A 20447-nucleotide genomic window follows, 5' to 3' on the forward strand; every position below is an offset into this window, starting at 1 on the left:
TTGTCTTGTTTTTGTCTTGTTTTTGTGTTTTTTCAAAGGCTTGTTCGCGTTATTCTTCAAAAACCTGGCAACCCTGGTCAGCGCGTGGAATTATGGGTAAGATACAACATGTCTGCGCCCTGTTCTCATGTCACCAGTTCTGTGAAGGTTTAAAACTCGCTCTGTAGACTTCTTTACTTGTTTTGGCCGTGTTTTTGTTGTATTTTTTTGCGGGTAGAATCTTTCAAAATGGCGGACAGCTCAGTGAAGGCGCGCGCCGTGACTCGGGATGTAATCGCTGAAATGTTGTCTAAAAACTTCGAGAAACTGCCTGACATTGATCAGAAGTTGTTCACGTACGGTCCTGTGTATTTTGGGATGAACGCGGGCCTGGCTGGGCTCCTCTCCAACAGTTTATACCGCAGAGCTCTGAACGTGACCCAGGCGCGCGTCACTTCCGGTCTGCCCATGGCCGTGCTGCCCTTTCTGACCACCATGGCCCTGTACAACGCAGCCGTGTCCGCCCCGCTCCTGTCCGGGGACCTGAACTGCCCTTCCTGCGCCATGCTCCGGGGGGCGCTGGTGGGGGTTGTGGGCGGAGGCTTGTACCCCATCCTCCTCGCTTTACCCGTCAACTTTGGCCTCGCCACCAAGTACAACACCGCGCTGATGCCGGAGAAGGGGAACGTGATGCGCTACTGGGTCGAAGTGTCCAGACCGGTGATGAGGAAGATGAGGGCCGTGCTGCTGCTCCAGGCGTTTTTTGGGACTTACCTCGGGTCAAGGCACTTCAGGTCCTACGCCAAACTGGCCGAGATCACGTTTCGGCCTGGAGAAGAGCTCAAAGACTAAAGGACATCCTGGAGAAGAGCTCAAAGACTAAAGGACATCCTGGAGAAGAGCTCAAAGACTGAAGGACAAAGGAGAGTTGACCATGTTCTCTGCTGAGGTCACCTTTGGTCTACGTCATCACTGTAAACACCAAGCACTTGTTCTGTCTCGTTTGTCCAGTGTGTAAATGTAGACCTTCCTGTGTGGAGGAATAAACATGACATTATTGTGCCTCTTTTGTCTGACTAGAAGTGGTAACATTGAAAAAACACAGCATTACTGCCTTAAACCTGACTCCTTTATGGTTTTTGATGTGGGCAGGCGACATGTTCTGGTCTTGGTCTTGGTCTTGGTCTTGGTCTTGGTCTTGGTCTTGGTCTTGGTCTTGGTCTTGGTCTTGGTCTGGTCTTGGTCTGGTCTTGGTCTTGTTCTGGTGTGACTTTTGTGCCCTGATTCAAGAAGCAGGTTTAGTCTAACCTCAGTTTGTTAAACCTGAAAAGAGCCTCAACTCAGAGTTGTCAGTTCCACAGAGAGTGAACCTAAACTCTGAGTCTGTCTCCATGGAAACGCACTCTGACCCTCACCTGGACCAGAGCAGGTTTATTCCTGTAACCCTGAGTTTAACCTGCTCCTGAAGGAGAGCTCTGATTGGATGGTCTCTGCTCCTGAAGGAGAGCTCTGATTGGACGGTCTCTGCTCCTGAAGGAGAGCTCTGATTGGACGGTCTCTGCTCCTGAAGGAGAGCTCTGATTGGACGGTCTCTGCTCCTGAAGGAGAGCTCTGATTGGACGGTCTCTGCTCCTGAAGGAGAGCTCTGATTGGACGGTCTCTGCTCCTGAAGGAGAGCTCTGATTGGACGGTCTCTGCTCCTGAAGGAGAGCTCTGATCTCATTTTTAAGGCTTGACAAGAGTTGAATGATTTCATCCTCTACTTTTACACTTGTTTCATCCTTTCTCGAGTTTTTAAACTCAAACTCTTGTTTGTCTCAGGGCAGATTAACTCTGAATTGACTCTTAAACCCAGAGTTTAATGAACCTCTTTTGTGAATCGGGGTCTTGTTTGGTCTTGTTCTCCCTTGTTGAGGCTCAAATATGGGTTTATATGTTAAAACCTGGTTTATTTCATTTATTAATTTCATGTTACAGCCAAAGGTCAGGTGACCAGGAGTCAAGTAAAATAAATCTGCATCAGGCTTTAAACATTTGTATTTAATCACATTAGACCATAGAGGCCAAAAATACTATTTTGACATATTGTTAATAATAAAATACTATTTAATTATTTTTAATTAGGCATAATAAATTCTATCACTCTATATTTACTAAACTATGACTTATTCCTGCTGTTTTACATTATTTGTTTCAACATTGTCCAGTGAAAAGTTGAATCAGATCAAAATAAAAAGATTAGATTTGTTTCTGTTTGTCATAAAATTAAAATTAAAACATGACTCAGAGCATTACTGAAACTGAAAGAACATGTTTTTATTAAAGGCTTTTCAGCGACGAGTCACAACATCTGCAGCAATGTCAAAGATAAAGATGTTTTATCATTACTCATGTTTAACATATCCCAAAATGCACCGCTTCACCGCAAAATGACCTCAGACCATTCTAAGTGTCTGCCGCAGGGCCCCTCGTGGGTCTGTTTGGCCCCGCCCAGTTTGGCAGTGTCATGGCGTCTGAAACAGGCGATTGTCAGGGTTTAACAAAACAGTGACGTTATGTCAACGCCTCAAAGAAAAGAGTTTATACACAGTGATGGAAGTACTCGAGTACATGTACACAGAGTATGTACTCTGAATACTCATGTACAGTAACTGTATCTGCACAGTTACTCTTCAGGATACAGTTACTTTACTAAAACCAAAAGAAACATCAGATAATTTAGGCTCAAACTGAACAGAATCAGAAAAACTCAGCTCTTGTGGTGAGATTTGAACTTGGTCCATGTGTCAGAACACAGTCCTCTGATTGGTCCATGTGTCAGAACACAGTCCTCTGATTGGTCCATGTGTCAGAACACAGTCCTCTGATTGGTCCATGTGTCAGAACACAGTCCTCTGATTGGTCCATGTGTCAGAACACAGTCCTCTGATTGGTCCATGTGTCAGAACACAGTCCTCTGATTGGTCCATGTGTCAGAACACAGTCCTCTGATTGGTCCATGTGTCAGAACACAGTCCTCTGATTGGTCCATGTGTCAGAACACAGTCCTCTGATTGGTCCATGTGTCAGAACACAGTCCTCTGATTGGTCCATGTGTCAGAACACAGTCCTCTGATTGGTCCATGTGTCAGAACACAGTCCTCTGATTGGTCCATGTGTCAGAACACAGTCCTCTGATTGGTCCATGTGTCAGAACACAGTCCTCTGATTGGTCCATGTGTCAGAACACAGTCCTCTGATTGGTCCATGTGTCAGAACACAGTCCTCTGATTGGTCCATGTGTCAGAACACAGTCCTCTGATTGGTCCATGTGTCAGAACACAGTCCTCTGATTGGTCCATGTGTCAGAACACAGTCCTCTGATTGGTCCATGTGTCAGAACACAGTCCTCTGATTGGTCCATGTGTCAGAACACAGTCCTCTGATTGGTCCATGTGTCAGAATATTGTACAATATATTTTACTGCAGTATTCAGTAGTACATAAATAAACACATGTTCAGTATTCTTCCATCACTGTTTATAAATGACCAAACATGGAGTGGAGCAGTCAGGGAGCGGTCAGGGAGCAGTCGTGGAGCGGTCAGGGAGCAGTCGTGGAGTGGTCAGGGCGCGGTCGTGGAGCGGTCAGGGCGCGGTCGTGGAGAGGGCGAGGTGCTTGTTGAGAAAAAAAACACTGAGATCAAGTAAAGTAAGTTAAGAGCAGTGTAAAAAGACTATTATTATTAATTACAATGACACTCCCTTATGTCCCCTCCACCTCCTCCTCCTCCACCTCCTCCTCAGCCCCGCCCACCCTCAGACACTTTGCTAATCACATCAAAAAACTGCCAAAAACAAAGCGACAACTCCACAAAACTATAAACGGCACATGTCGAGTCTGAGGAGCCTGAAACGTCGTATGGCACAAGATTCCCTCTTTTACATCAAACACAGACCAACACAATGTTATTCCAAAGACGGTGTTGCAACAGCAAAGTAATGCCCCTTTGAAACACGTGTGTTAGCATGCCATCGCACTTCATGTTCACAAAAGGAGAATAAAACATCTGTCTCCATAAATATTAAAACAACTGAACATCAGTCAGAACAAAAGCTTCCTGGGAGCAGAAAGAGATGGGTCAAAGTCACCTGTGCACACCTCCCCACGCAAACACCGTTAGCTTACAAGAATGGCACAGTACATTAAAGAAGCAAACACTGTAACAGTTTCCCAACTAAAATAATAAATAAAAAACAAAACATTGGAATGACTTTAAAGAAGGAACAGTCCAGTCTCGTGCATGATACAGACACATGGTTCACAACAGGCCTGTCACAATAACACAATCTGAAGGAATATTTAAACTCATCTCTGCCACTGACACAAAAACCCAAGATTTAAACCACAAAAACTATTTCAAATCTACAATATTGTTAAAAATCATGAGCTGCAAGAAATAAACAGCAGAATGAAACACTTTAGTCGTTAGTTTGAGATGTTTAAGCTTAAATCTGATCAGACAAAACATAAACCTAAAATTTCCCAGTAGTGCAAAGAAAAAATACAGTTCCAGTTTTCATAAACAGAAGTGGATAAAGTGATGATCATGACAGGCCCACGTCGCACAGAGAGATGTCAGAGGATAGTCACTTCTGTTAAACATCATTTTAGCTGAATAAAAACGTCAGAGCTGTCGTGGGCTAGCCAGCGCCCTTCACGTCCGTACAGTACACTGCCAGGGCAACAGGAGCAAATATAAAACAATACAATATTATCAGTAGGAATTTCATGTATAAAGTGGTCTGCCCTGTAACTCTGGAATAGTAAACACTTCTCAACAGTAAACACGCAAAGGAGAGGGGTTTTAAAATACTGTTCCTTATTGTGAAGGTTGAGAAGCTGCAAAGGCATAATTTTAGCTTAACATAATGATATTTTCATTAAAACCTGTCATTGTTCTTATTTTAAAGTCTATCTGATGAATCCCGTTCATCGTGTCGTTGTCGATTCTTCATAGAAAACACCTAAGTACCAGCTTGGTTCCTTCACAGTTCGTTTTAGTGCAATGAGAACGTGCTCCCCCTGCTGGTGAGGGCCAGCTGCCGTCAGGGCCTTATGTCTTTGCTAGCACGTTAGCCCTGCAAAAACAAACACACGAACATGAGTTTACACGTCCAAGTGGGACCAGGAAGTCTCAGAGTTTGAACCTTTATTTACACAAAGATGATGTGGTTACTGCAGAGAGAAGTCACAGTGACATGAAATATACAGACCAGGTTTGTTTTATTTAGTTATATATTTATGTACACATGTATGACCTCTGACCTGATAAATATACCTGTATATTACATGTATGTACACATGTATGACCTCTGACCTGATATACCTGTATATTACATGTATGTACACATGTATGACCTCTGACCTGAGTGCTTTCCATCGGTCTTTCTCCACCTGGTTTTCTGGACTCTCACTTTCGTATGACGCGAGGTAAAGTCCTGAAGATAAGATACAAATGTGTAAATATCTGACGTACACAAATACTGAGTACAGTGTTATGACACTGACCGTCCTCGCTGAAGATGGGGGCAGTGTGGAGGTAGTGCAGGATGGACCGATCCTCCTCAAACGGACACTCCACCTGTTTCCACGTCATAAACTCCCCCACCTGCCGAGCCAGCTCCACGAATTTCTGACCGAGGAAAAGACAGAATAAATTAATCCGCCTGATTTAGGCCTCACGAGTAAACAGAGGGTGAAGTACTCGTGTTACTCCAGTAAAAGTACAGATACAGAGGTGAAAAGTTACTCAGCTAAAAGTATCACATGAAAATCTACTTAAGTAAAAGTATTTAAGTACCCCTTATTTTTGTTTTGCTCAAAACCGAAGTTTCAACGAGAAAATCATCAGTCAGGATGTTTCCACGAACAAAGTCAAAATAAAACCTCAAATAATACGAGAAGTACTTTTACTTTTCAGTCCAGTTCAAAAATGTAGTGGAGTAGAAAGTACAGATACTGCTCTCAAGTGTACTCAAGTAAAAGTAGAAAGTATACACTGTAATATCTACTTAAGTACAGATACTTAAAAGTTCTACATCAGCACAGTACAGTACAGTACAGTTCAGTACAGTACAGTGCAGTGGAGTACAGTGCAGTAAAGTACAATGCTGTGCAGTACAGTACAGTACAGTGCAGTGCAGTGGAGTACAGTGCAGTACAGTACAATGCTGTGCAGTACAGTGGAGTACAGTACAGTGCAGTGGAGTACAGTGCAGTACAGTGGAGTACAGTACAGTACAGTGGAGTACAGTACAGTACAGTGCAGTGGAGTACAATGCAGTGGAGTACAGTACAGTGCAGTACTTTACCACTTGCACCGCTGTGAGTAAATTCTCAGTCTAAAATAAACACTCACCTCAAAGTTGACGTGGCCGTTCGGGAGGCGGTTGGCACATCCCTCGTTCAGGAAGTAAATGTCTTTGATGAGGAGGCTGAAGAACGGAATCACAATCTGCAAAACACAAAAGGTTTGAATCAGGAAGATTAAAACACTCAGCTTCAGCTTCAACTTCAGCTTCAGTGAAATGATAAAAGAAGAAGACGCCTCATGATGAAGACGCCTCATGATGAAGACGTCTCATGATGAAGTCGTACCTTCTCCCTGTTGCTGTTGGCGGTCCGTGAGCGATGAGCCGCTCCCCTCAGAGCTGTTCTGTAGTTGTAGAAGTTTCCAGTGGGATCCATCTGATGCTACAAACACAAGAGTGAACAAAGAGCCGACTGTTAGCTCCAGGTGCCACTGTGTCTGCGCTAATGTGTCTGCTCTCATGTATCTGCTCTCATGTGTCTGCTCTCATGTGTCTGCTCTCATGTGTCTGCTCTCATGTGTCTGCTCTCATGTGTCTGCTCTCATGTGTCTGCTCTCATGTGTCTGCTCTCATGTGTCTGCTCTCATGTGTCTGCTCTCATGTGTCTGCTCTCATGTGTCTGCTCTCATGTGTCTGCTCTCATGTGTCTGCTCTCGTGTGTCTGCTCTCATGCGTCTGCTTTCGTCCGTCTGTTCTCGTGTGCCTGCACTCGTGTCTGCTCTTGTGCATCTGCTCTTGTTCGTCTGCTCTCGTCCATCTGCACTCATGTGTCTGTTCTTGTGCATCTGCTCTCGTGTGTCTGCGCTCGTGTGTCTGCGCTCGTGCGTCTGCGCTCGTGCGTCTGCGCTCGTGTCTCTGCGCTCGTGTCTGCTCTCGTCCGTCTGCACTCATGTGCCTGCACTCATGTGCCTGCACTCGTGCGTCTGCTCTCGTGCGTCTGCTCTCGTGCGTCTGCTCTCGTGCGTCTGCTCTCGTGCGTCTGCTCTCGTGCTGCAGTCAGTGCTGTTATGTCCGTACCTCCAGGATGAAGAACTTGGCGGTCTTGGCTTTGCTCCAGGTCTTTTTCAGGCGGGACACGGGCGTCATGTTCATTCCGGCTGTAGAACGACACGTGTTACATAAATATCTGAATATTGTGTTTCAGACAAACCTGAAGCTTCAGTTTCTTACAGATGATGGCCATCAGAGAGTTGAAGTTCCCGATGTTAAAACACTCTCGGGCCACGTCGATGAAGAACTCGATGACCGTCGCTCTCTGCTTCTTCTTCGCTGGCTGCAGGTGAAACAAACACAGGGTTTGAGCAAAAATATAAAGAAGAAGAAGAGATTTAAGTGTGAAATACACAGTCTGTGGTTTTGAATCTGACTGTCACTTATATTCACAGGATTTAAATGTGTCACTTCTGAATAATATGGTGAATAATGACATAATTAGATCATTATAATTAAATAAATGTGTCAAATGAAACACAAACACAGTTGATCACATTGTTTTTAGGATCGAGGGAAATGACTAAGAGAATTTGCTTGTGTTGTAATGACAGCGTTGTTCCATTAGGGGGCAGTGTCTCTCCACAGATTCACATGTGTTGAGTTGTGTTTTCTTAAATGCTGTATTATATAATGGTGTTTTAGAGGCAGTTCTTATCAAACACAGTGGCATTGTGGCGTTCAGAGTCAGACGGTCATGTGACCTCACCATGCAGATCTCCGTGGCAACCAGGTAACACAGGCGGTTGAACCAGCGCACGTACGCCTCCAGGTTTGTCGTTTTCTTTTTCTGATCGCTGAAGCACGGCTGTTCAAGAGACAGAGGCATATCAGAAAACGACCACAGAGAGTCAGAACAAAACAGTTACAGAACAGAAAATGATCACAGAGTCACACAGAGAGTCACACAGAGAGTCACAGAACAGAGAGTCACACAGAGAGTCACACAGAGAGTCACAGAACAGAGTCACAGAACAGAGTCACACAGAGTCACACAGAGAGTCACACAGAGAGTCACAGAACAGAGTCACACAGTCACACAGAGTCACACAGAGAGTCACAGAACAGAGTCACAGAACAGAACACAGTACTGTATCTGTTTCTATTTTTGAGAAGTATTTGATCACCGCGTTGAGTGTTTTTTCTAAACAGTGAAGTAACTGAACACACGCGGCCTCACTCGGGTCCGCGCGGCCTCACTCAGGTCCGTGCGGCCTCACTCGGGTCCGCGCGGCCTCACTCAGGTCCATGCGGCCTCACTCAGGTCCGTGCGGCCTCACTCGGGTCCGTGCGGCCTCACTCAGGTCCGTGCGGCCTCACTCAGGTCCGTGCGGCCTCACTCAGGTCCATGTGGCCTCACTCAGGTCCTGGGCTGGTCCCAGTTTTTAAATGCACAGAGGTGAAACAGACGTGTTGAGTTTGTACCTGTGACACGTCCAGACGATCCTTCTGCACAAACGCCTGAACAAACTCCTCAGGTTCAATACGACTCAAATGCTCCTGAAACAGACACAGAGAGGAGGTGAAACGAGGAGGAGGTGAAAGACAAAGGAGGAGGAGGTGAAAGACAGAGGAGGAGGTGAAAGACAGAGGTGGAGGAGGTTCTATTAATACTAGTTTCATTTCCTTAACGGGAGGCGATCAATAAAGGAAGTGACGGTTCATTGACGTGGTGCAGAGTCATTTCCTCAAAGTGAAACATGTGAAACAATCAGTGTGTGTGTGTCTGTGTGTGTGTCGGGGTGTGTGTCGGGGTGTGTGTGTCTGTGTGTGTGTGTGTGTGCGTCTGGAGTGTCGTGTGCAGGAGAGTAAACTGTCAGGTCACATACATCAGTGAGAGACGCTCCAGGCCACAGAGCTGACTCGTGTGATGATGATGTCACTGCAGAGATGAGAGTACAGCACGCACACACACACACACACACACACACACACACACACACACACACGCACACACACACACGTGGTCCACATCACACACATGACGGGCCGGATCACGCGTGGGCCATGTGAGTCTGTCCATGTTTTGTTGCATAATTCTCTTTGTTCCGTTTGTGTCTCACTTTTTCTCACTCCCACGTCACAACATTTCAGGATTTTAAATTATTTTTGCTGTTTTAAAATGAAAACCTTGACGACACCTGGATAAAGTCTCAGTGCGGTTTGTTGAACTCACACACGACTGCAAATATCTGCAAATATAAGTGTTTGTGATGCTCCGTTTCCTTCTGGGGTCAAACGTCGTCTTTTTACATAAGTTGTTTGTTTTTCTCCGCTGCCTCAAACACGCGGCTCTTTTACCAGCGAAACTACAATTTGAGCACATTTTTAGAAACGCCACAAAGTCAGCTGTAAGTTAGCTGTACTTATCAATGAAACCAAATCAGACTGATCAAATAGATAAACTCAGTGCCTGTGTGAAGGACATCAAAACCTGGATGACCTTGAATTACCTGCTCTTAAATCCTGAAAAAACAGAGGTCATTGTCGTTGGTCCCAAAGGTCAAAGAGATTCTCTGTCAGACCAGATAATCTCACTCGACAATGTGAGTATAGCTTCTAGCCCTACTGTAAAAAATCTTGGAGTCCTATTTGATCAAAATCTCTCATTCACAGCCCATATAAACCTAGCTTGTAAAACCGCATACTTTCACCTGCGAAATATAACTAAAATTAGAAATATTTTACCTAAAAACGATGCTGAAAAACTCATCCATGCATTTGTTACTTCCAGACTTGATTACTGTAATTCCCTGCTTGCCGCCTGCCCCAAAAGTACTATAAAGTACTATAAAGTACTATAAGGAGCCTCCAGTTGGTCCAAAATGCAGCGGCCAGAGTCCTAACAGGAACTAAAAGAAGAGACCACATCAGTCCTGTACTAAAATATCTGCACTGGCTTCCTGTCGAGCTTAGAATCAAATTCAAAGTCCTCCTCCTGACATACAAAACCCTAAACGGTATGGCCCCATCCTATCTGCAAGATGCTATTGTCCCGTACCAGCCAAACAGAGCACTCCGCTCTCAGAATGCAGGACTATTAGTGGTTCCTAGAGTGTCCAAAAGTACAGTGGGAGGGAGAGCATTCAGTTACCAAGCTCCTGTGCTATGGAATCAACTCCCTGCTGATGTTAAACAGGCCCCCACAGTCTCTGTATTTAAGACCAGGCTTAAAACCTTCCTCTTCGGTATAGCGTATGACCAGGTTACTTAGTGAGGGAGTTAGGGTTATTAAAACCCGGGATAAGATAAGCTGCAGTAGGAGTAACTAGCTGGGGGAAGTATGGCAACCTGAGCACTATCCTCTACTTTGCCCTATTTTCTCATCAGCAATGCTATTCACATGTTGTCCCCTGTCCCACTCCCCCTGTGGAGTGTATCTCTTTCAGATGCCCCGATGACAGTTGGACCTCCCCCCTGCCTGGCTCTCCTCCTCCTCGCCCGGCTCTCCTCCTCCTCGTCTGGTCTCCTGGCCGATTTCTTATGTTGTCTGATTTTTCCTGTTGTGTCTGATTTTTCCTGTTGTGTCTGATTTTTCTTGTTGTGTCTGATTCTTCCTGTTGTTTTGTTTTTTGTGTCTTGGCGGCACGGTGACTGAGTGCCATCACTCATGTCTCACAGCAAGAAGGTTGGTTCGATCCCCGGGTCACCAGGCCTTTCTGTGTGGAGTTTTTCATGTTTCTCCTCGTGTCTGGATGGGTTTCCTCCGGGTACTCCGGTTTCCCCCATCAACCAAAACATGAACGCCCTTCGAGACAACTGTTGTTGTGATTTTGGGCGTTACAAAAATAAATGAATTGAAAAAAATAAAAATGAATCATGTCCCGCTCTCATGTCCCGCTCTCATGTCCCGTTCTCATGTCCCGCTCTCATGTCCCGCTCTCATGTCCCGCTCTCATGTCCCGCTCTCATGTCCCGCTCTCATGTCCCGCTCTCATGTCCCGCTCTCATGTCCCGCTCTCATGTCCCGCTCTCATGTCCCGCTCTCATGTCCCGCTCTCATGTCCCGCTCTCATGTCCCGCTCTCATGTCCCGCTCTCATGTCCTGCTCTCATGTCCCGTTCTCCAGACACTTTTAAATCAGTCAAATCTGTTCAGATCTTTGACCGTGTTCTAGTCGTTGCACTTTGTGATGTTTACGGCGCCGTCAGCTCCACTGGACGCCACAGTTTTCCAACGCGGAGCTCAGTGGATTAGATTCTTTTATTCTTCTCTCTCTGTGTTTCTAGTTCGATGTGCGTGAGCTGCTTGTTCTCTCTGTGTTTCTAGTTCGATGTGCGTGAGCTGCTTGTTCTCTCTGTGTTTCTAGTTCGATGTGCGTGAGCTGCTTGTTCTCTCTGTGTTTCTAGTTCGATGTGTGTGAGCTGCTTGTTCTCTCTGTGTTTCTAGTTCGATGTGCGTGAGCTGCTTGTTCTCTCTGTGTTTCTTACCAGTTCGATGTGCGTGAGCTGCTGGGCGAGGGTGTAGGGGTCGTTGCAGATGGAGAGCATGTCTTTGGTGATGGGTGGGGGTTTGGTTTTGAAGGTCACCAGTTTGTCGGAGGTCGTGACCTTCACGACGCTCTCCTCCCCCTGGGTCATCACGGCCAACCTCTGACTCAGCTTCTGCAGGAGCTGAGTCAGACTGCTCCAGTACGCCTGAGGAGGGGTCAGAGGAGAGGTCAGAGGGGTCAGAGGAGAGGTCAGAGGAGACAGAGGGGTCAGAGGAGACAGAGGAGGGGTCAGAGGAGACAGAGGGGTCAGAGGAGACAGAGGAGGGGTCAGAGGAGACAGAGGGGTCAGAGGAGACAGAGGGGTCAGAGGAGAGGTCAGAGGAGACAGAGGAGAGGTCAGAGGGGTCAGAGGAGACAGAGGGGTCAGAGGAGACAGAGGAGAGGTCAGAGGAGAGGTCAGAGGAGAGGTCAGGAGGAGGCGGGGCTACGTTCATGTAGACGATGTGTAGATGTGATTTTTAATAATAAAAACACCTGTGATTCAGTTAATTCAAGATAGAAGAGTTTAATGCTACACTGCGGAACATTCTAGACAAAGCAGTATTATCGTCATGGAGGCAAAGTGATGTACCCCCCCCCCTCCCCAGAAAGTTACATACTGCAACTTTAAATGCTGCTACTACAACCTCTTTAAATGCAGATTATAGTGAAGCAGAGAGTGGAGGTGTATACACACACACACAGACACATACACACACACCCCCACACACACACCCCTACACATACACCCCGACACACACACCGACACACCCCGACACACACACACATACACACACACCCCCACACACACCCCTACACATACACCCCGACACACACACACATACACAGACACACCCCGACACACACACACATACACACACCCCCACACGCACACACACCCCGACACACACATACACACACACAGTTGTAAATAGAGGCACATTCATCACCTCCTGCTCGTGCTCTTCTCTCTGTTCTTTGTCCTTTTTTAACACTATCTGTCTCCTCTCTCTCTCTTTTTCTGTCATTCTTTGCCACTATCTCTCCTCCGCCTCTCTCCCTCTTTCTCTCTCTCTTTTTTCTGTCATTCTTTGCTACTATCTCTCCCTCCGCCTCTCTCTTCTTTTTCTGTCCTCTTTTACCACTCCCTCCTCTGCTCTTCATGGCCCATCCCCCCTTTTCTTTTCCTCGATGTCTCCCTGGAGGCTGCGGACCGAGCCACTCCTCTCTCCTCCTCCTCTCTCCTCCTCCTCTCTCCTCCTCCTCTCTCCTCCTCCTCCTCTCTCCTCCTCCTCCTCTCTCCTCCTCCTCCTCTCTCCTCCTCCTCCTCCTCCTCTCTCCTCCTCCTCCTCTCTCCTCCTCTCTCCTCCCTCCTCCTCCTCTCTCCTCCTCCTCTCTCCTCCTCCTCTCACCTCCTCCTCTCACCTCCTCCTCTCTCCTCCTCCTCTCTCCTCCTCCTCTCTCCTCCTCTTCCTCCTCCTCCTCCTGGACTATTGTGTAACGCACAGCTGTTACTTCTACTTTACACTGTCACATCACAACCAATGAAAACGCTACAACCAAGGACACACACATACATATAAATACACACACACATATATATAAATACACACACACATATAGATACACACACACACACACACACACTTCTCTCTGCCTCTGACCTCATGATGACGGCGTCTGTTTAAAAACCCTGAAGAGCCACAGTCGTCCTGATGTTTGATCAGATCAAACATTACATTTGTTTTTTTACCTCGTCGCACGGGGCGATCCTGTGAATAAAACTCTTCAGTTGTCCGACCATCTTCTCGTCTCTAAAGTCCGAGGGAAACGTCTCCGTCCACTCCGTCAGAAGCTGAAGGATCTTCGGCCCAAATTTACGAACTTTGGCCTGAAAAAAAGAACAAGCCCAGTCAGAGAAACGGAACCAGTCAGACAAAAAACAGACAAAAAACAGACAAAAAACAGACAAACAGACAAAAAACAGACAAAAAACAGACAAAAAACAGACAAACAGACAAAAAACAGACAAAAAACAGACAAAAAACAGACAAAAAACAGACAAAAAACAGACAAACAGACAAAAAACAGACAAAAAACAGACAAACAGACAGACAAACAAATTGGACAAAAAACAATCAGACAAAAAAAGTCAGGCAGGAGGCAGGGGGGTAGGGGGCAGAGGGGCAGGGGGCACATATCTGACCGTGTCCAGGGGGCTCTGGTCCAGTTGTTGTTGTTTGATGCACAGCTCACAGACTCGGGCGAGAAGCTCCGGGGGCGGAATGAAGAGACGGGCGCTCAGCAGAAACGTAAAGACGTAGGCTTTCTGCGGGAGAGACGACACGGCTGAGTCTGACCCACACGTGACCCCACTCTGACCCACACATGACCCCACTCTGACCCACACGTGACCCCACACGTGACCCCACTCTGACCCACACGTGACCCCACTATGACCCACACGTGACCCCACACGTGACCCCACTCTGACCCACACGTGACCCCACACGTGACCCCACACGTGACCCCACACGTGACCCCACTCTGACCCACACGTGACCCCACTCTGACCCACACGTGACCCCACTCTGACCCACATAGAAACGCACAAACATGACCCCACTCTGACCCAAACATGACCCCACTCTGACCCACACGTGACCCCACTCTGACCCACATGTAAACGCACTTGTCTGAGGGGTGTGGCTCATACAACATAAACATGATGTGGACGATATATCGGCCGATATTCAGACTTTTGAATCATTTGGGCATCGGCCTTAATCTCCAGCAGGGGGCGATATTTTGTTTTGGTGGATTTGCTGCATAAAGAATCCACAGAAAGCTTCATATTAAAACTTTAATACAAAGACCTGCAGAAAACCTGACTCCAGCTGTTTGGAGTCTGAGGTAAAAGGGGAGAGAGTTTTAGTGAATTTAAACGACTAAAATGATCAGCCCAAAAATACTGAGGACAGATCGAGCGCTGGATTCTCTGGATTCTAAACAATCGGCATCATAAAAACGTGGATCTGTGTCTGATCCTAAAGTCGTCGTGTAGAAGCTGCACATTTTTAAAACAGTGAATAAAAATATATAAGTTACACTCAGAGTTTGTGGATTATTTAACTGTTTGTAAAATGTAAAATGTCTCTGTGGCTTCATGAGGCTTCAGTGTTTCACGTGTTTCTCTGTTCCATAGATATATTTAGTTCTTAATCGCCGTGGAAACGGCCTCACTTCTTCCTCACGCCGACACCCACAGACGGTTTACCGCACGCAGCCTCGTCGCGGCGTTTACCTCGGGATAGTAGTCGGCCGTGGGCACCAGGTTCTGGATGAGCGTGTCCAGGGAGGCCGAGGTGATGGGAGGTCCGTCCGAGAGGCAGGCCCCTCCGCCGGGACCCTCCGCCGGGGCCTCCTCCCCCGGGTCAGGCTCCTCCCCGGGGTCGGCGCAGGCCAGGTGAGGGCTGTAGCCGCTGGGAGTGCTGAACATGGCTCCTGAGCACACGGTCTGGGGCATTCCGGGCTGAAACACAGAAACAGAAGAGTCAGTTTGAAACGAGGAAGTAGAAAAACTCCAGTCACTGCGGTAAATAAACACAGTGTGTCCTGGTGTTTAAGCACTGCCCCGCTAACAACACGGCTAAAACACGGCTAACGACACGGCTAACGACACGGCTAACGACACGGCTAACGACATGGCTAACGACACGGCTAAAGACACGGCTAACGACACGGCTAACGACACGGCTAACGACACGGCTAACGACACGGCTAACGACACGGCTAACGACACGGCTAAAGACACGGCTAACGACACGGCTAACGACACGGTTAACGACACGGCTAAAAACACGGCTAATGACACGGCTAATGACATAACAATGTGACATGTTTTATTTAAAGTGCAGCAAACTCTAAAAACACAAATGAAAAGTCTCAACCTTTGGTCACATTTTTACACATGTTTTAAACTTTCAAGACACACACACATATACACACATACATCACACAAACACACCCCCACACACACATCACACAAACACACACATATACACACACACACCCCTACACATATACATATACACACATCACACTCACATACACTCACATACACACCCCCATATATACACACACACACATTCACACACACACTGGGGTGAGGGGGTGAAGTGTCTTGCCCAATGACACAGTGGCAGTTCCTCTGTGGGAGCTGGAGTTGCACCTCCGCCCTGTGGGTCAGAGGATGTGACGTTTGACCAGCACTCTGCGCTCGGCCTGTTTGAGGACGCTCTCACATAAACACGCGGCTTCAGACCTTTTTTGTGGCAAAAAATGAAGAAAATGTTTTGTCTTTTTCAAAAAAATGTAAACAACCAAAATAAAATTCTTCTTTCATTTGTTTCCTGTGGAGTTTCTTTGATTTAATCAGTAAAAATAATAATTAAACTAAAGTTTAGCTCAGATCTAAACTGGTTTTATTTTGTTAAAGTGACTTTTTGCACCACAGATTTGTAGTTTGAGTTTGTCCGAGGAGTCGCTCTGACCTCTGACCTCTGCGTCGGTCAAACTCTCATCGTCTCTCAGACTCTCTCTTTGCTCTCGGCTCTGGGACGCTCCCGTCGCCGCGGTTACAGGGAACCCCCAACAGCTGCCGCCGCTTCCCACACGGACCGGACTCAGATGTGGGTCACGCGGTCGCCGTGGAGACGGGGGGGGGGGGGGGGGGTCACGCGGTCGCCGTGGAGACGGGGGGGGTCACGTGGTCACCCTGGAGACGGGGGGTCACGTGGTCACCATGGAGACGGGGGGTCACGTGGTCACCGTGGAGACGGGGGGCTGCCTGACGGGACAGTCTCGTCCACCTCATCTGAGACGCTTTGAGTTACACTTTAAAAATTCAACAAGAGCTCATCCTCTGAGTGGAGCAGCAAGAGAAGTGATAGGAGCAGTAGTAGTAGTACTAGTAGTAATGATAGTATAAGTAGTGATAGTATAAGTAGTGATAGTAGTGTTAGCAGTAGTCGTAGTAGTACTAGTAGTACTAGTAGTAGTAGTAGTAGTAGTAGTAGTAGTAGTAGTAGTAGTAGTAGTAGTAGTAGTAGTAGTAGTAGTAGTAGTCGTAGTAGTAGTAGTACTAGTACTAGTAGTAGTAGTAGTAGTAGTAGTAGTAGTAGTAGTAGTAGTAGTAATACTACACTGAGGGGGAGAAGTTCTTCTGCCGCAGACTCAGGACATTGTGATCAACTTCGTGCAGATTTTCTTCAAACCTAAAACGTCTCCAGCTCAAATCCTAAAGTTTGATTTTACTCAGTGGCGTTTGGCGTCGAGCGGACGGACAGTGAACATTTAAACGTTTTTAATACGACAAAATAAAATTTAACTGAAAGTCAAACATGAATAAAAACATAATTTGTTCATTTATGAGGATCTTTAGATTTGTGTCTGAGAAACTCGGAGCTTTGAGTCCTGACCGTTGGACAGAGTGACCTTTACTCGCCATCGCCACGGGCAACCGAGGTCTCTGGGCTCCTCACGGCGAGGTCAGAGGTCAAACAGAAAACCACACGACCCCCAGAGTCAAACGAACGATAGACTGACCTCTGTCCCACAGCTCCACGGGCCCGGTCTGTACTCGTGCCGTTCTGATACAGTTTTGTAAACCTGATACCGATACTCAGACTCACCGATACTGATCCGAGTCTGAGACACTGAAGCAGAGTGAGACCACAGAGTGAGACCGCGGAGTGAGACCACAGAGTGAGACCACAGAGTGAGACCACAGAGTGAGACCACAGAGTGAGACCACAGAGTGAGACCGCGGAGTGAAGCAGAGTGAGACCACAGAGTGAAGCAGAGTGAGACCACAGAGTGAGACCACAGAGTGAGACCACAGAGTGAGACCGCGGAGTGAAGCAGAGTGAGACCACAGAGTGAGACCACAGAGTGAGACCACAGAGTGAGACCACAGAGTGAGACCGCGGAGTGAAGCAGAGTGAGACCACAGAGTGAAGCAGAGTGAGACCACAGAGTGAAGCAGAGTGAGACCACAGAGTGAGACCACAGAGTGAGACCACAGAGTGAGACCGCGGAGTGAAGCAGAGTGAGACCACAGAGTGAGACCACAGAGTGAGACCACAGAGTGAGACCACCACAGAGGTGTTAGCCCTGTGCGGTGTTAGCGCTGTGCGGTGTTAGCTCTGTGCGGTGTTAGCCCTGTGCGGTGTTAGCGCTGTGCGGTGTTAGCGCTGTGCGGTGTTAGCCCTGTGCGGTGTTAGCGCTGTGCGGTGTTAGCCCTGTGCGGTGTTAGCGCACACTGCACACTTAGCTCCATAGACCTAGTCCACAAACAGAAACTGTAAACAAGAGGGTTTTTAGTTTCAGTGTCGTTAGCGCCTCCTTCAGACAGATATAAGGCAGTGTCCAGGAGTAATTTGACCAGAACTGAAGAAGAGATTTGGACCAAATGTCTTCACTCTAAGACGTTTTGTCCAGTGACAGATTTAAACTTTTGTCTTTTACTAAATGCATCAGTTGTTTTCATTTTCCTGTTGTAGATTTGTCGATGTCGCTGAGTTTTATGACGATCTCTGACAAACACGAGTCTGAAGCACCAGGAGCATCTCCTCCTCCGTCATGTGACCCTCAGGTGCCCATCCCCCACCCGATAAACCAGAGTCACGTGTCCCTAGGGTCAAAGGTCAAGTTTCCTGCTTGAGTGGTTTAGAGTTCTTTGTTCTTCTCATTCCTCTGCTCCCTGACCTTTTGTTTATGTGACACTGTCACACACAACACACACAATACACACACACCTAAGTCACACACACACACACACAACCGTCCAAATCACACTGGGGGAGGGGTCAGTCAGGTCCACATCTGTGACACTCTGCCCCGTCACCGTGTCACTGACCGTGGGCTTTTGTCCCTTTAGTTTATTTAGTCTCTGATATCGGTCGATATCGAGTATCGGCAAATACTTAAAGCCACAGTATCAGAATCAGTATCGAAACAGAAAAAGCTGTATCGGTGCGTCTCTGGTGGAAAGACAGATGTCGCTGTTTGGATTTTGTGAATCAAAAAGAAAATAAATTATTATTATTATTATTATTATTATTATTATTATTATCTCTCTGATCTGTGGGACACTCAGCTTCTGCTCAAAAGAAGCAGCTACAGAAACAAATAAACAAATAAACAAATAAATAAACAGCTTTTGTTCCACTGCAGTTTTCTGTTTTCTCCAGTGTCAAATATTTTTATCACAATCTGAAACTGAACGACTCCCAAACACCACGACCTCACGCAGACCTCACGCAGACCTCACGCGGGCCTCACGCGGGCCTCACGCGGGCCTCACGCGGGCCTCACGCGGGCCTCACGCGGGCCTCACGCGGGCCTCACGCTTCTGATTAAAGACCAGAAAAACAAAACTGCATCTTCAACAGTGACATAACAGGCACTTCCTGTTTCATCAAAAACAGAATCGGCCCATTTCATCTGAAACACACACACATCTGAAACACACACATCTGAAACACACACATCTGAAACACACACACATCTGAAACACACACATCTGAAACACACACACATCTGAAACACACACATCTGAAACACACACATCTGAAACACACACATCTGAAACACACACATCTGAAACACACACACATCTGAAACACACACATCTGAAACACACACACATCTGAAACACACACATCTGAAACACACACATCTGAAACACACACACATCTGAAACACACACACATCTGAAACACACACACATCTGAAACACACACACATCTGAAACACACACATCTGAAACACACACACATCTGAAACACACACACATCTGAAACACACACACATCTGAAACACACACACATCTGAAACACACACACATCTGAAACACACACACATCTGAAACACACACACATCTGTATCTGTGCTCTCAGGCCTCTCTGGACCTCACAATGGGCCTCTTGGGGCCTCATAATGTTTCAGATGTGTTACATAATGGTGGTAAACACTGACAGCTTCACTTCCTCCCGTTTCGTGCCGTTTCATTCAGCCGTTTGTGACTCGTGACTGTGGCTCATTCTGCTGTAAATATTTGGACTGAAAATGGAAAAGACGAACAACAGAGAGAAGGAAACACTGGGCCCCTGGTACAGAGCAGCTTCAGGGGCCTCAGGGGCCTCAGGGGCTTCAGGAGTGTTTGTTTACAGATGGATAAATGATGAGGCCTCTGCTCCGACCAGGTTTAAATCCAGACGCTTCTGTTTATTTGTGAATGTGACTGAGTTTTATTTACATGAACAAATAAACTGTTCTTGTCTTAATAAATGATCCAGATACAAACGTGGATTTGTTTTAACACTTGACATTGTTCTGAAGCATAAACCCTGAAGCATAAACCCTGAAGCATGAACCCTGCAGACGTCTGTCGTGTTTTCAGAGCCTCGTGAGGTCACATGATCAGTTTTGATTGACAGCTCCTGCGCCGCTCGAGGTCGACACTTCTGTTTTGTTCTGTGGTTTTGTAAAGTGACTTCAAACACCTGAAGTTGTGAAACTGTTGTACGTTTCATCAGACTGAGCTGAAACTCAAATGAACTTTTATTTTCTCTGGTAAATTCTGCAGCGAGT

The 20447-nt window shown here is 46.8% G+C and overlaps 2 protein-coding genes across 2 annotated transcripts in view; one reads left to right on the forward strand and one right to left on the reverse strand.

Annotated features, from left to right (window-relative positions):
- The first annotated feature begins 165 nt into the window (after positions 1-165).
- On the forward strand, positions 166-1006 carry tmem126a (transmembrane protein 126A). The gene has a single exon (XM_033974275.2). It carries the CDS (start codon positions 229-231, stop codon positions 829-831), a length of 603 nt encoding a protein of 200 aa, XP_033830166.1. The 5' UTR covers positions 166-228; the 3' UTR covers positions 832-1006.
- A 2530-nt stretch (positions 1007-3536) lies between these two features.
- Positions 3537-20447, reverse strand: part of LOC117378005 (ras-GEF domain-containing family member 1C-like) — a 28276-nt gene continuing 11365 nt past the window's right edge. The window contains exons 2-14 of the mRNA XM_033974546.2: positions 15097-15324; positions 13999-14121; positions 13546-13683; positions 11752-11958; positions 8747-8821; positions 8031-8129; positions 7502-7604; positions 7349-7428; positions 6618-6713; positions 6379-6474; positions 5529-5652; positions 5386-5458; positions 3537-5098 (exon numbers count right to left, since the gene is read on the reverse strand). Coding sequence (XP_033830437.1) covers positions 5074-5098; positions 5386-5458; positions 5529-5652; positions 6379-6474; positions 6618-6713; positions 7349-7428; positions 7502-7604; positions 8031-8129; positions 8747-8821; positions 11752-11958; positions 13546-13683; positions 13999-14121; positions 15097-15318 — 1461 coding nt within the window. The 5' untranslated portion in view covers positions 15319-15324 and the 3' untranslated portion in view covers positions 3537-5073. The remainder of the gene's footprint in view (positions 5099-5385; positions 5459-5528; positions 5653-6378; positions 6475-6617; positions 6714-7348; positions 7429-7501; positions 7605-8030; positions 8130-8746; positions 8822-11751; positions 11959-13545; positions 13684-13998; positions 14122-15096; positions 15325-20447) is intronic.

The sequence above is a fragment of the Periophthalmus magnuspinnatus genome, chromosome 10 (genome assembly GCF_009829125.3).
Source record: "Periophthalmus magnuspinnatus isolate fPerMag1 chromosome 10, fPerMag1.2.pri, whole genome shotgun sequence".
Taxonomy (NCBI): domain Eukaryota; kingdom Metazoa; phylum Chordata; class Actinopteri; order Gobiiformes; family Gobiidae; genus Periophthalmus; species Periophthalmus magnuspinnatus.